Genomic DNA, 13,730 nt, shown 5'->3' with positions numbered 1-13,730 from the left:
ATATGTATACAAAAACTAAAAAAGTGAATAGAAATTTTCATTCGGTTGAATAAACAATTTGACAATAGTAATTGGGAGCCTAGTTTTCGCCGCAATTTTAGTCTAACACATACCTAAAACATTAAAAAATTAAATATAATGTCCCATAATCATAGTCAAACACTAAAGTCGGTTCTTTTTAGAAACAACTTTAAAATAAAAACCTGCTTTTAATTATTTTGCAACTATAGTCAAAATTAAAGTGTGTTTTAAATTAAACCGACTTTAACTGGGTGCCACCACCATATGTATTCATACAATACATACACTCTAAAAAATGCATGTAAAATTACTCTGTAAAGTAAGTAATTTTTCATGTAAAATTACAGAAAATGCGTAAATTTAGACATAATATGTTTATGGAAATTAATTACATACTTTTGCCTGCAAAAATACATTCAAAATTAAGTATATTGAATGTTGATAAACATGTTTTTAATAAATAAACATATTTACTTTGAAATTACATATATTGTGCGTAAAATTTATATGTATCTTAAACACGAGTAATACACAAATATGAATTGTCAAAAAAATTTGCCTGAAATAATAAAAAGTTTGAAAACGTTTATTGTCAAACATTTATTATTAAAAAATTGCTTCAAATAAAAATTTTCAATTGTTAAGAAATTTATTTAAATATTGCTGAGAGTGTCTATATATCGGAAGCAAATACCATAACAAAGAACAAGTAATTACTGCAATATTTATGCTGAAGTTGTGAATTTAAATTGGACAAATGCAAATCGAAAATTACAGTTATCGCAACAAAAAGTATAAAAGTACAGTGTCCAAAGGAAATTATGGTTTGAATTTGTTTCAAGATGATGGCATTAATAATTGAAGAGATTTCCAACGATAGTGGTAAGATCAAGCAGAATGTATCCGAATGTACCATCGTAAAAGAGTTCAATATTTTTCAAATATCTGCTCTGGCTGATGTTTTCCGTAATCCAAAATCTTGTGTTATATGTATTCTGTCTATATTCTTTTAATTTTTTTATATTTATTCAGTGTTAAATCTTAATAAAACAGTTCCTTTTTAATAAAATATCCTTCAAAAATAAGTTTATTAATTTTATGTCTTTTTAATAGAAAGGGGTGGGAATATTGACATTATATATACATGTATTATATGTAGCTTTAAGCAGTTTAACTGTAACTTTACATATTATCAATGTTTTTTACATACAAAAAATTTAAATTTACATGAAATTGGTATGTTGCTAAACATTTTTTACACATATATGTAGGTAAATTTACAGTTTTTGTATCTATTATTTTACAAACAATGTGTGTAAATATTTGAGTTTAGACATAACATGTATTTTTACTCTAAATATAGTAGGAGAAAAGTTACCTACTATAAATGGAGTAAAGTTACATGAAAATTTATTAGAGTGTACAGAAAAAAAATATAGACAAGTGCACCGCTGAACAGCTCATATAGAAAATTAAAAAAAAAACAATAAAAGTAACAGCGAAATCTAAAGAAAAAAAGCAAACTGTGGTGGAAAATTGGAAAAAATAAGATTAATATCAAAATTAGGATATTTTGGTTCTAATTTTATTGATAACTGTTCAATAATTGCAAAATCTCTGACAATATCTTGTAACATTAACATTTTTGACTTTTTGTCGAACTTTTTTACTTGGTGAAGAACAGCTGATGCTGTTGTTAAATGAGTTAAAAACAGCTTTAGCTAATTTTATATTTACAGTCGACTTTAACGTCAAAAGTATATTTTATCTTGTCTATGGTAGACCTAAAGTCCACTCTTAAGTAAAGACGACTTTATTTCTCTTAAAATTTACTTTATTTCTGACTATGATTATGGGCCAATCAGTTTAAACTATTATTTTTGTCTTTAAAATGTTGTAATATGATCTAAATACTTTCACATAGTAACATCTTATTATTTTCTTCTATTGAAATCATCTTAAAAAAAAAGTTTCAAGGGTTTTTGTGTTTTCAGTCGTGGTAGCGATTCTCGTGGAATTGCCCATATGTCTTATTTAGGTTCCATTATGGTTTTAACAACGAATGTTTTTCTTTGATTTATTGACAATTAAATTAATTAACTTTTCCCTTTAGTGGAACATTTATTTTCACTTGCATTCATAAAGGTTTCATTTAGTTTGTCACTCACTGTATGCAATTGTATGCTTGAATATGTGCGTGTATGAGTATGTTGTGAATATGAACTTTTTCTCGTGTTTTTTCATGTCTCTCTATGAGTAAGTGCGTATGTGTTTATACAGTACAGTCCATATATGATTGTATTGTATTTTTGTCTATATATTTTTCATTCGTTCATGACGAATAAAATGAAGTACAAGTATAAAGATTCCTGTGGTTGTTTAGAAGAATGTCTAAAGAAAAAAAATATATACATACACTAAAATAGACACACATACAGCAAATACCCTCACGCATACACACTTATTCTCATTAAGAGCAAAGTTAAAGTTTTTCTATGATGTTTTTTTTGCTTTCCCTATTCGCCTTCATTTTGTGTGAGAAAAGAATTTGTGAACAATTAGATTTTGTATCACTTAAGAATATTAATTAAGCACATAATTAAGCAATGAGAACTAAAAGAAGAAAAGAAAAAAAACAATGTGATGAAGACAGCAAATGAGATCCAAAATTTACTTGAGAAAAATTGAATGGCAGCAGGAAGTATTGGGAATAAAGTTTACAAATGTGTAGCAAATGACGACATTGGAATTTGAATGATGTTTCTTTTGCAAGAATTGTGCGGAAATGAGAAAAATAATATAGATACTAAAATGATAATTATTCAAGGAAGTAAGTATTTAATTAAGAAATTGTTTAACTACTTTTGGCCAACTGCCCTAGTCAACACACATACATACACAGACTTAGATTGGTCACTTAATAATGTGGCAAATTGTTTTATAAAAAAATAAGAAAATAACATTTATCCACATTTTTCACAATTTCTAGTTATTTTCATACACAAATTAGCGTAAAATTAGGTTGTGAAATAACCAGTCATAATGAAAAGGATATTATATTTGTGTATTTAAAATAAACTTATCAATATGCACTGAAGCAAATACATACATACATGTATTAAAATTTTTATTATCATAATAACAATGGACTGGAACATTAATTTGTTTTGCCTGATAAACAAATAGATTCTGAGGCTTATTATTCAGATTATATATCTATTTCCAATAAAGAAATTAGCACATCAGAGAATGTTATTCATAAACATTAAAGAATTAGTATCGGATATGTTTCGAAACGAGTACTTTATATGTCTATAACAACCCAGAGCATTCAAATGTGTAACGGCAGTTAAAACAAAATAACAAGGTTGGCTACCGATGGGGTTACTAAGCGGGAAAAATTCCCGGGAATATATTTTTTTGGCAATTTCCGAATCAAATACTTCTTTAATGTTCTTAAAGGAATTTTTAAGGGGCCTGATTAGGGTTTGGGGTTTCCCGGATAATTTTATTTTCCGGGAAACGGGAACTTATTTTTCTAGTTTTTATAAAATTCAGTCGTTTTATTGAAAAAGAAAGAAAAGCCATACATAACTATTAGAATATTTGGAGATCATTTGTTAAGATTTTTTAATAGCAATAATGAAACTATTTTTTTTAAAAATGGGTTCTCAAAAAAACTAATGCATTCAATAAGTCATTTGACATCCAACTTCTTATTTTAGGCAGCTAGAAAACTCTTTAGCTTTGCATATATGTTAGCTTTATCGTCAGTAAAGCATTATTAAAACAATCTAAGTTTTTGTCCGATTACTGAACGCAGAGAAAAATATAGTTTTGCATGTTTAATATAACCATTTCAATATTGTTAGAAGTTTTTTTTAACAATATTATAGTTACAGTAACTATTGATATGATTGTGGTACCCATAATATGGTTAATTTACGAATCTCATGATTGTATCAACCATATATATGGTTAAAGAAAACAAGTATATGTTTACTTTAACCATACTTTTCAGCATTTGATTATAAATGTATTTGTATTTCGGAATTCCCCGGAATGAAAAGATTTTTTAATTTCCTCCAGGGAAGGGAAAAAGTCCGGGAAATTAAGAACAGATTCAAAACGGCTAAAACGTAACGGTAACGCTAATTTGAATTTTTTCGTTATTTTATGTTATTACGATAACGATATTTTAATGATAACGTAATTTCTTCCTTAATTAAATTATTAATAAAATTTACAAAAATAAAAAACTTTGAAGATTTCATTAAACTCAATTATTGAAATCATATATTCCTATAATTTAAATTATTTATAGAACATCGGTAATGGTATTTGCTATTATAACGGCGACGTTAATTTACCGGTAACGGTAGTTGTATTTAAAATGTATTTTTGGGGTAATGATAGCCTTGCAACCTTACAAAATATCTCTTTTTTCAAAGAAATCATGTATGTAGATGAGTAAAAATTATTTTAGTTAGAAAAAACAATATTTTCAATTCCTGTAGTATTAATTGCATCAAATTATTTACGCAATTCCCACAAATTTCTTACTAATTTTTAAACAAAACTCAAAAAATTAACACATTTATATTAATAATGCTTCATAAAAACAAAAGAAAATCAAATAGATTTTTATTGGTTGGGAGAGTAAAATAAGAAAACCTCATCAGTTTTTCATTGAATACAAACTTTTCCTATAAATCATGTAACATTTGTAGTTTCTTACGAAATCTTATTTTCAGTAATTTATTTTTTCTTGCTTCAAGTCCACTCCAAAGAATATCACAGTTTTTTTTTTGTTCTTTCCAAATTGTTGTACTTTGAATAAATATGAAATAATAAATTTTGAAAAACATTTTATACACAGATTAAAATCATAAAACATATTTGGTTTCTTTTGTATTGTACTTCTTGCCATTATATTGTATTATACAACTAGTCTCAATGTATATTCATCTCCACCTGCTGCTGTTGCCTGCTGCCCCCAAACTCTTTTGAACTTAAAAGTAATAAGAAGTGAAATAAAAATTTGCTGTAGTTGCTGTAAAATGATTTGTGGTATTTTGTCAATGGTTAACGTGTTATTTGATATTAAAAGTTTTCCCCACGCCCTCCCAAAACTTGCCACTTAAATGAGTATTTTCAACACGATACTTAAAATAAGTATAATACAAGACGCTAAACTATAGTTTCAACAACTACAACAAAAAAAGTTGGTGGTATGAATACGGGACAGTACAGTCTAGTATAAAAATTGTGGTACTTGTTATAGTAAAATTTTGTAAACATTTTGATGTACGTATTTTATACAACCAAGATCCAAAAAAAATTAGCAATTTAAAGATAAAGTCTTAAAACACAGACCAAAATTATGGACTTACAGCTTGAGTTTAGCTGGAACATCATTCACTATAGACAATGAGTAATATAAAAACGCATTGTGGCTGTCGACATCGACAAAGAATTTGAGTAATGCCTCAAATTCTTTGTCTGTCAAAATCACCGTGTTCATTGAAATTGAAAATCCCGATTTTTTAAGTCATACACCCAACATATTGGAAAATCTATTTCATCCAACACACGGAGAGTTGCGAAATTGGGGTCTTGAATAATTACTGTAGATCCTTTTCTTATATCTCAGTCATTAGTAATATTTCTAGAAAGGAAATTGGAAATACTCGTACTTACTTACTGAGAGTTCCATTGAAAAGAGAGCCGAATAGAAAATGGACTACCCAACTAAATATTGGAATACTTTGTTAGGGAAGATATACGTGATAATAATTGTAGTTGAGTTATCAATGAAATTAACTTATTTTTTAATGTTAATAATTGTAATCATTGTAATCAACAATACACAGTTTTACAAATGCACAAAAGTTGAGATGTTCGAATACTTTTGTACATCACAGTTTTCACATTTATGTATAATATACAACTAAGTACAACAGTTAGTACAGTAGATAGCAAGTAAGTATTAAATGGAACAAAAAGTGAAGACGAATAAAAACTATAAAAATGCATTGAATTTTAGTGCACTTCAATATTGTGCTGGTTTTGGTAGCAGTCAATGTCTGTGTAAGTGTTTTCTGTCTTGTGTATAAACCATAAATTCTTGTTATCGATTTAAGAAACAAAATAAAAAAAAATTATTAACGAGAAAATGGGGAAAAAACTACTGAAAAAGAAATAAATATAAAGTCATGTCCTCGATAATAAGGTTTTTCTTTTTCTTCTGAGGCAATATTTATTTATAAAAGACAAAAAACCGCCAAACGGAGGTTAAAAATGTGTGTTTAAAATACTTTAGTTGTACCCGTAGCAGCAGCAGTAGTTGGTGTGTGTATGTGAGTGAGTTTTTGAATCCTTAAAGAATTTATTTGTTTTTATTTTTTTATTTTTACATTTGGGGATTTCGTAGTAACACAAGCCAGAAAATGTTTACAATCAACAAAACAATGAAGCAAAATATAAAAACTGTAAAACAAAAAAGTAAATTTTTGTAAGCAGAAAATGTTAAGAAAATCCCCATAAAGAATCAAAGAAAATCTATGAGAATTTATTTATTTCTTTTTTTGTTATTGTTGTATGCCAAATTGATTTAATGCATAAACTTTTTTGTTCCCTTTTTTTCTGCTCTGCCAGTGCCAATTTCTTTCCTTTAATTTTTTTCTCTTGATGGTTGGGATCCTCTTATTGTACTGTGTGAATAGTTTTCTTTTACTTTTTCTCCTTTTTGTTGGTTGCTGCAACTCTTAGGAACCAGCCAACCAACCATTCTTGTTTCAATTCTTTTTCGTTTTTGGTACAACATTGTTAAAGATTTTACTCAGAATTATTTTAAGGAATTTTGTTGTTGGCTTTTGTTTATTTTATAGGTTTGTAGTATTTTGTATTGACAATTTATTTTTGTTTTACCGCACACACTATTAAGAGAAAGCAAAACTTTTCTTTCCATTTCATTTCTCTGTTATACAAATATTACTGTTGCTACAACAAAATAATACAATGTGGCAGAAAAATAAGAATACTTTTATTTACACTCGAAATGGAAAATTCAGTGCAATTGTACAGTGTTATCACTATGTATAAGTATATGTATATTCGAAAATTCTTGCAAAAAACTCGGTACTTTTTTGCTCTTAAATTTAAAATAGAATACTCTAATATACCGGGGAATTATAGAGTACCCAACTTTTAAGATATGAACACAAATTTTATGAACAAAAGAACCTATTATATTATATTCTGTAATGAATCATCGTTGATAGTTAGTACTTTTTGTACGAACAGTATATCTGTAGTCTGAACTATTCTATACTATTCTCTGTTCTATACTATTTCTGTGTGTATTCATTTGCCATTGTGCCATCAATTTTTATTTTATAGCAAGAATGACACAAAAAATTACAATTTGCAAAGACTGTGGAGTGGGGGGAGAGGTCAGTTTTTTTCATTCTTTTGTAAATCAATTTTGATTGTTTGTTTTGTGTTGGCCATAACAGAAATTGGAGATTGTTTTCTTCGGATTTTGTCAAACAATATTAAACCGTAAAGGAATGAAAATTAAGCATTTCAGAGAATTTCTTCATAAAATTGTAACCAAAGAAAAAACATATTGTTTATTTTTCATTAAAGTGTAAATGATTTTAAATTGTGATACATATTACGTACAAAAAGAGCTATTTCAAAGTAAACAATTTAATAAAATTTTGTTATTTTTATTAGCATTTGAAACAGTATAAAATTTAATGAGTTTTTTTTAAATATGTTTTAGGGTAGGTAAAATTTATGCTGGCGGACACAATTTTATTACCGAAATTCAGAACAGTATTTTTGACTTCAGCTTTGTATGCGTTAAAGAAGTCCGAGTAAAGAAGAATATTATTTTAATCACTGTTCAATAGAGTACAAATTCTGTAAATATTTGTTTATAAATCATTCGTAATTCAGCTCTGAGTTGAGAAAGTTCAAGAGAGATCGTCATTGTCATTATCGCTTAAGGGCAATCATGCCTCTCTTTTTCGCTGTCTTCGAGGAATTGCGTTTCACTTGCATAGGTTAACAGTGGTGGAATACAAAAAACCCAATTTAGAACACTGGTGAAGTATCAACCAAAACTCAGATTAGATTTTGCTGGAGACCATAAAACTCAGGAGTTGAATTCGAGAATTTCGACTTCCTATACGAAACTACAGATCGATTTGGTAGTTCCTGGAGGAGACTCTTAAAGGGCGTAAGCCAGACTTGCTAATGCCGGTATGTTTCGGCCAAATTTAACTTGGAACTAATTTGTGCAAAATTGTATCAGGATTGCATATCTATGACTTCTTCATTGTCCATTTTCAACAACATATTAACCTAATCAATGCAGAGTATTTGTGGCAAATTTCAGCCAGATAACTACTTTCGTTTGGGCCCTATGGTGTTTTCAAAAGACGGACATAGCTAGGCCGTCTTAAAATTTCATAAGAACCCACAATATATATACTCTTGTGGGTCTGCGAGGAATATTTCGATGCGTTTCAGATGGAATGACCATGATAATGGTTTCACAATGGTTGTTGAAGAAATTAATTTAACTTGTTCCTCGAAATTCACTAATATCAAATCGGTCTCCTCCTTCTAACTTGATTTTTGTGGCATTGAATATTTAAAGTGACATTGATGATGGAATATTTTATATTTCTTCAGTCTCCTAAGAAATTCTAGAGAATAGCTGTTAATGCAGCTATTAGTATCGAAATATATTTTACATTCATATATGTGTATAAATTGTACAGCTTGATTTATACCTTCAATATATTTTTTTTGAATTTTTGTTGTTTTAAAAAATTTACTATACTCGAATAAGAACTTTACTAATATTTTCCATTTTTCTTTATTTTCTTTCCAGATGATGAAAACTCCCACGTACATGCCATTCTCACCAAGGACAATCTGTTGGATGGTACAATAGAAACACCTACAGAAAATTTCTACATCGAACCTTCTCACAGATATTCCCAGCAATTGAATGAGACTGGCGTTCACACCATAATTTATAAAATGAGTGATGTGGACATGCGCAAACCGGCAGTCAAGGAGCCCTCCAAATCATCAACGGCCGAACACTGTGCCAGCGAACGTCTAAGACGCAGCATGTTACTGGACGAACTTAAACGGAGAAAGGTCAATGACGAGGAGCTTCGAGCGTACAAGGATGAGCCTATCACACAAGAAGAAGTTAAATTGTATAAAAAACGCTCGAAAAGATGGCTGCCAGAAGAGGTTGGTTGGCTTTAAATATCTGCATTTAAATTTGCTCTAGTTTTTCGTTGAAACATTAAACGTACCATTTCTGTGTGTGTTCCTTATAAATGTGTCACTGGCATTTTACCAATTACTGTCACTATCAGTACAATAGCAGGATTCTCATTTCGCTTTTCTTTTCACATGCCTCAATTTACCACCACTTTTATCCATTTTTTTTTTTCATTTTGTCACTTAAAAAGGAAAATCTCTGTACAAGTATTTACACCATGCACTATTTTTGTATACTTAAGTGTTCTTCTGAACCTTGATTTTCGCAGTATCCCAGCAAAAAAAATATATACTACAAAGATTTCCAAAAAACAAGTAAAGTTCTTGACCATTGCACACATTTAGAAAAACTAGCTATTTACCATTTTCGATTTTTGATAAAATTCGACAAAGTGTGTAAGTTTATGTATTCATATCCTGTGAAGCTGTGGTCCGAAATTATATTAAAACATAGGAAACATTTGTAGCCTTTTAATTTTTTCTATTTTTTAATAAATCATTTTTGGACAAGAAGGTCGAATAATTTAATTTATTTTTTTGTAAATAAATAAAAAATTTAAATGAAAGTTGAATTTTTTATGCAGTGCGAGTTAAACATTTCATGTTTTAATATTTAATTTATTATGAGTATTAAACCCATCTTTTAATAACTGATATGTCATTTTGAAGGATACATATCTCTTATTTGCTCTCACTTAGTTTTTTTTTTGTTTCGAAAATGTCGAATCTTGTACCAACAAACCGTCATATGCGGGAAGTTTTGCTCTACTTCACACCGATTGTTCACGAAAGCTTATGGTAAAAGTGTTCCATCGGTTTCAATGTGCGAGAGATGGTTTGTGCTATTCAGAAGTGGTGATTTGGATAAGGAAGGCAAATGTCGACCAGGTCAGCTACATCAACAAGAGCTTGCAAAATCATTGGGAGCTACTCAAGCAGCAATTTCAAAACGTTTGCGAGCAGCAGGATTCATTGAAGCTGAGAGACCTTGAAAGTCTGCGTGTTCAAAAGAAAATATTTTTTGCACCGAATCAGTACTTGCGATGAAAATTGGATCATGGAAATATGTGAAGCCCGGCCAACCAGCCGAGTCGACACAAAAGTCAAATATCCATGACGCTAAGGTAATCCTCTATATTTGGTGGGACCAAAAGGACTGCTGAAATCTGACCAAACTGTAACTGGGAACCCGTACCGAATGCAACTGATTCGTTTGAAGCGAGAATTGGCCGAAAAGGCCCAGAATATGCGGCCAGACATGAATCCGTAATATTCCATAAACAAATCTCGGACACATGTTGCAAACCTCTTCAAAAGTATTTAAAATAAAGTGGTTGTGAAGTTTTGACTCACCCGCTTTATGGTCCAGACCGTGCCCCGTCCGACTACTATTTGTTTTGATGGATCTCTCAGAACACTCTATCTTGGAGACGCTTCACTTTGGAACAGAGTGTCCGATATTGGCTGTATTCGTTCTTAGCCTCAAATGATGAGCAGTTCTTTTGGCTCCGAATCCATATGATGTTAGAAATGGGGGAAGTTGTCATAACTAACAATGACCAATACTTTGAATATATTTATATTGTACACATGTTTCAAAATAAAAGCTAACAGTTTTAAAAAATCTTGTATTTTAAGTCATATTTTTTTAAAATTAGTTGTCCTTCTTGACCTTGAATGATTTTTATTGCGTTGCTTACTAACCATTTCACATATTAATACATTCAATTGATTGAATGTCCTTTTTTGCTGGGATATTTATGGGTATGTATGCGTATATTGTGATTGAGAGTGAGTGTGTGTTAAAGTGTTAGTAGATGTGTGTGTGTGCATGTATTTAAATTTGTGGTTTTGTGTTCCACCTTTTTTAACTTGAGCGTGTGATTACTTTATTATGGTGAGCGTGTTTATTTTACATTATTATTGCTTACCGTAATTGTCGTTATACAACAATGATAACAACAGCGACTACCCCATCCATGACTGTCATTTATGGATGTGTAACATTTAAGACATCGAACAAGTCTATTGCATCCCAAACACCTCCATCCACTAACTATTTACAAGTTAAAAATACCAAAAAGTATAGTGTCATTTTCCGTCATTGAGCGGTGCTATTTGTCAATTTTAAATGTGCGTTAAACCAAGGTTGTGTATGTATGTCTGGATGGATGAATGTGTGTGTGTTCTACCCCTCCCAGCGGCGAAATTTTTGAGGCCTTCAGCTATAAGGCCTTCTGTAAGACCTTCCTAGACCTTTTTTTAGATCCAGTACTCATGCTCGCTTGCCTTCTCAGGAAGACCTTATGGAAGGCCTACCTGCTCCCTTCTTTTTATTGGTACAAAAAAAGTACAAGCACAAAATACCGTTAAAAAAATCACATTCCAAAGACAAAACAACAAACACAAAATAAAATGCAAAAAGTGAAAAGAAAAAAGAAGTAAACTTAAAATAGTTTTGCTTAAATTCTTTGACAACGCGGTTGTGCGTTGTGTGAATTTTTTTACGAGTTTTTATTATAAACAAATTAAAATAATTTGTAATATGTTTAATTTTTAAAGGTAATTATTGAAATTACCTTTAGAAATGACAGTTTTTTAAATAATTGTGACAGCTATTCAAATAATATACAAAAGGCCTACTACCAGGCCTGTTGAAGAAGGCCTTCTATCAGGCCTGTTGAAGAAGGCCTTGGCTGGCTAGGACATCGTGTGTAAAAAATATATGAGTATGGAATGGAGCAATGAGGCCTTGTGTCTGATAAATAAGGCCTTCCAGAAGGCCTGCTTACTTCTTCTTTTCGCCGCTGGGCTCTTTCGGATTTCGTTATATTCTCTATGTATGTATGTTTTTTTTTCTTTGCTTCATTTTTAGCTGCTGGTCTTTATACACATTTTATTTTGATTGACAGTTAATTTACAAAAATTTGCATAATAGAGTCAAGCATTTTTTGCAGTTCTTTCTTTGTATGCGAGAATGAAAATACAGTATTGGAGCTGAAAGTATGTTTGAGTTCTTTTTTTTTCTTGATGAGAACAATTTACATACACTTCTAAACTGGCACACACTCCCACATATCAACATCTACCAAGTTCGTTTACATGTATTGAGTGGTGAAAATAAAAATCAATAGATTCAAATTTTTAAATTGAATTTAACGAAAAATGTTTGTAACGATAGTTAGTAAAAGGAAAAAAAAATTGTATAATTTCTATGTAACACTCGTACGTAACTGGAAAAACCTTAAATGCCATGCGATTGACGTTAATTAAATTTTTAAGCCAATTTGACGTTAAATTTATGAAAATGAAACGTGTTTCGTATATTGCAATAAATAGGAAATACATTTCAGTGTAATTTAATGTGAAACGGAATACATATTTTTAAATCTAACCCAAGAAACTCAATAAAAATAGATGAGGATAAAATTTTCTAAAAATATTATTTCTTAATCAGAAATGTTTGGTATTGAAAATAGACAAAATATAGAACCAGAGTTATGGACCTACAAAAAAGTTTATATTTTTCAAAAATCATTTGCTACCAAATCGGGACAACTAAATAAATATATTTTTGCTGTTGACTTCATGTTTAATCATTAATAGGGAGTTGCAACCATTAAGTATTTACTTAATAAAACACAACAGTTTAGATTAATATTTAAAACGAGTTTATACAAATTATTACAAATAGACCACTTATGGTTTAAAAAAGAAAATTACTAAAGTAATAAGTAATAATAATAAATTGTTCTTTCATACATTTCCGTGTTCTAGTTTGTTAATACTTTCAATTGTATTGCAATAAATAATTTAAAAGTTTACTTCATTATTATAAGTGGTTGAGAAAAAAGAACGTAAGAGAGCAAAGGGCTACAAAAAAAATAATGGTAGAGTTTGAAAATTAAAATAGCAACCAGTCATTCTGTCAGTCAGTTATTGATACGCCAATATAGACGTTAACTAGCAAATTAATAATACTTTTCCATGCATATACATTAGGATGGTCCGTTTCTATGGGGGAGATTAGGTATTGTTATATTTTATATTAATTGAATATACAAATTTATTTGCAACAGTAAAATAATTATTTTATCAAGCCAATTTGCAAACAAATTGAATACATTTCTAAATATAGCACCGAAAGTGCTAAAATGCCAACAATGGATATTATCATACCTTTTTGAATATTATTTAATTTTAAAATATCATGGGAGAACTACTTGACTTAAAATAATTTTTGATATATTTTATATAAAATTAGAAATTTTTATAGACTCAGAATTAATTGCTGAAAAAACTTATACACACTATTTCAGCCAAAACTTATCCATAATCCAACAAGTTATTATTTTTTAAACACGTTAGCTTTTAAAAATATGTCAGATATTTTC

At 29.6% G+C, this 13,730-nt stretch overlaps 1 protein-coding gene across 1 annotated transcript in view; it reads left to right on the top strand.

Annotated features, from left to right (window-relative positions):
- Positions 1–13,730, top strand: part of Kul (Kuzbanian-like) — a 238,871-nt gene that overhangs the window by 187,320 nt on the left and 37,821 nt on the right. Inside the window, exon 4 of the mRNA XM_065498141.1 lies at positions 8,930–9,303. Within this exon, the coding sequence (XP_065354213.1) occupies positions 8,930–9,303 (374 nt within the window). The remainder of the gene's footprint in view (positions 1–8,929; positions 9,304–13,730) is intronic.

The sequence above is a fragment of the Calliphora vicina genome, chromosome 1 (assembly GCF_958450345.1).
Source record: "Calliphora vicina chromosome 1, idCalVici1.1, whole genome shotgun sequence".
Lineage (NCBI taxonomy): Eukaryota > Metazoa > Arthropoda > Insecta > Diptera > Calliphoridae > Calliphora > Calliphora vicina.
The sequence above is the reverse complement of the archived record's forward strand: the minus strand, read 5'-3'. Positions and strand labels throughout refer to the sequence as shown.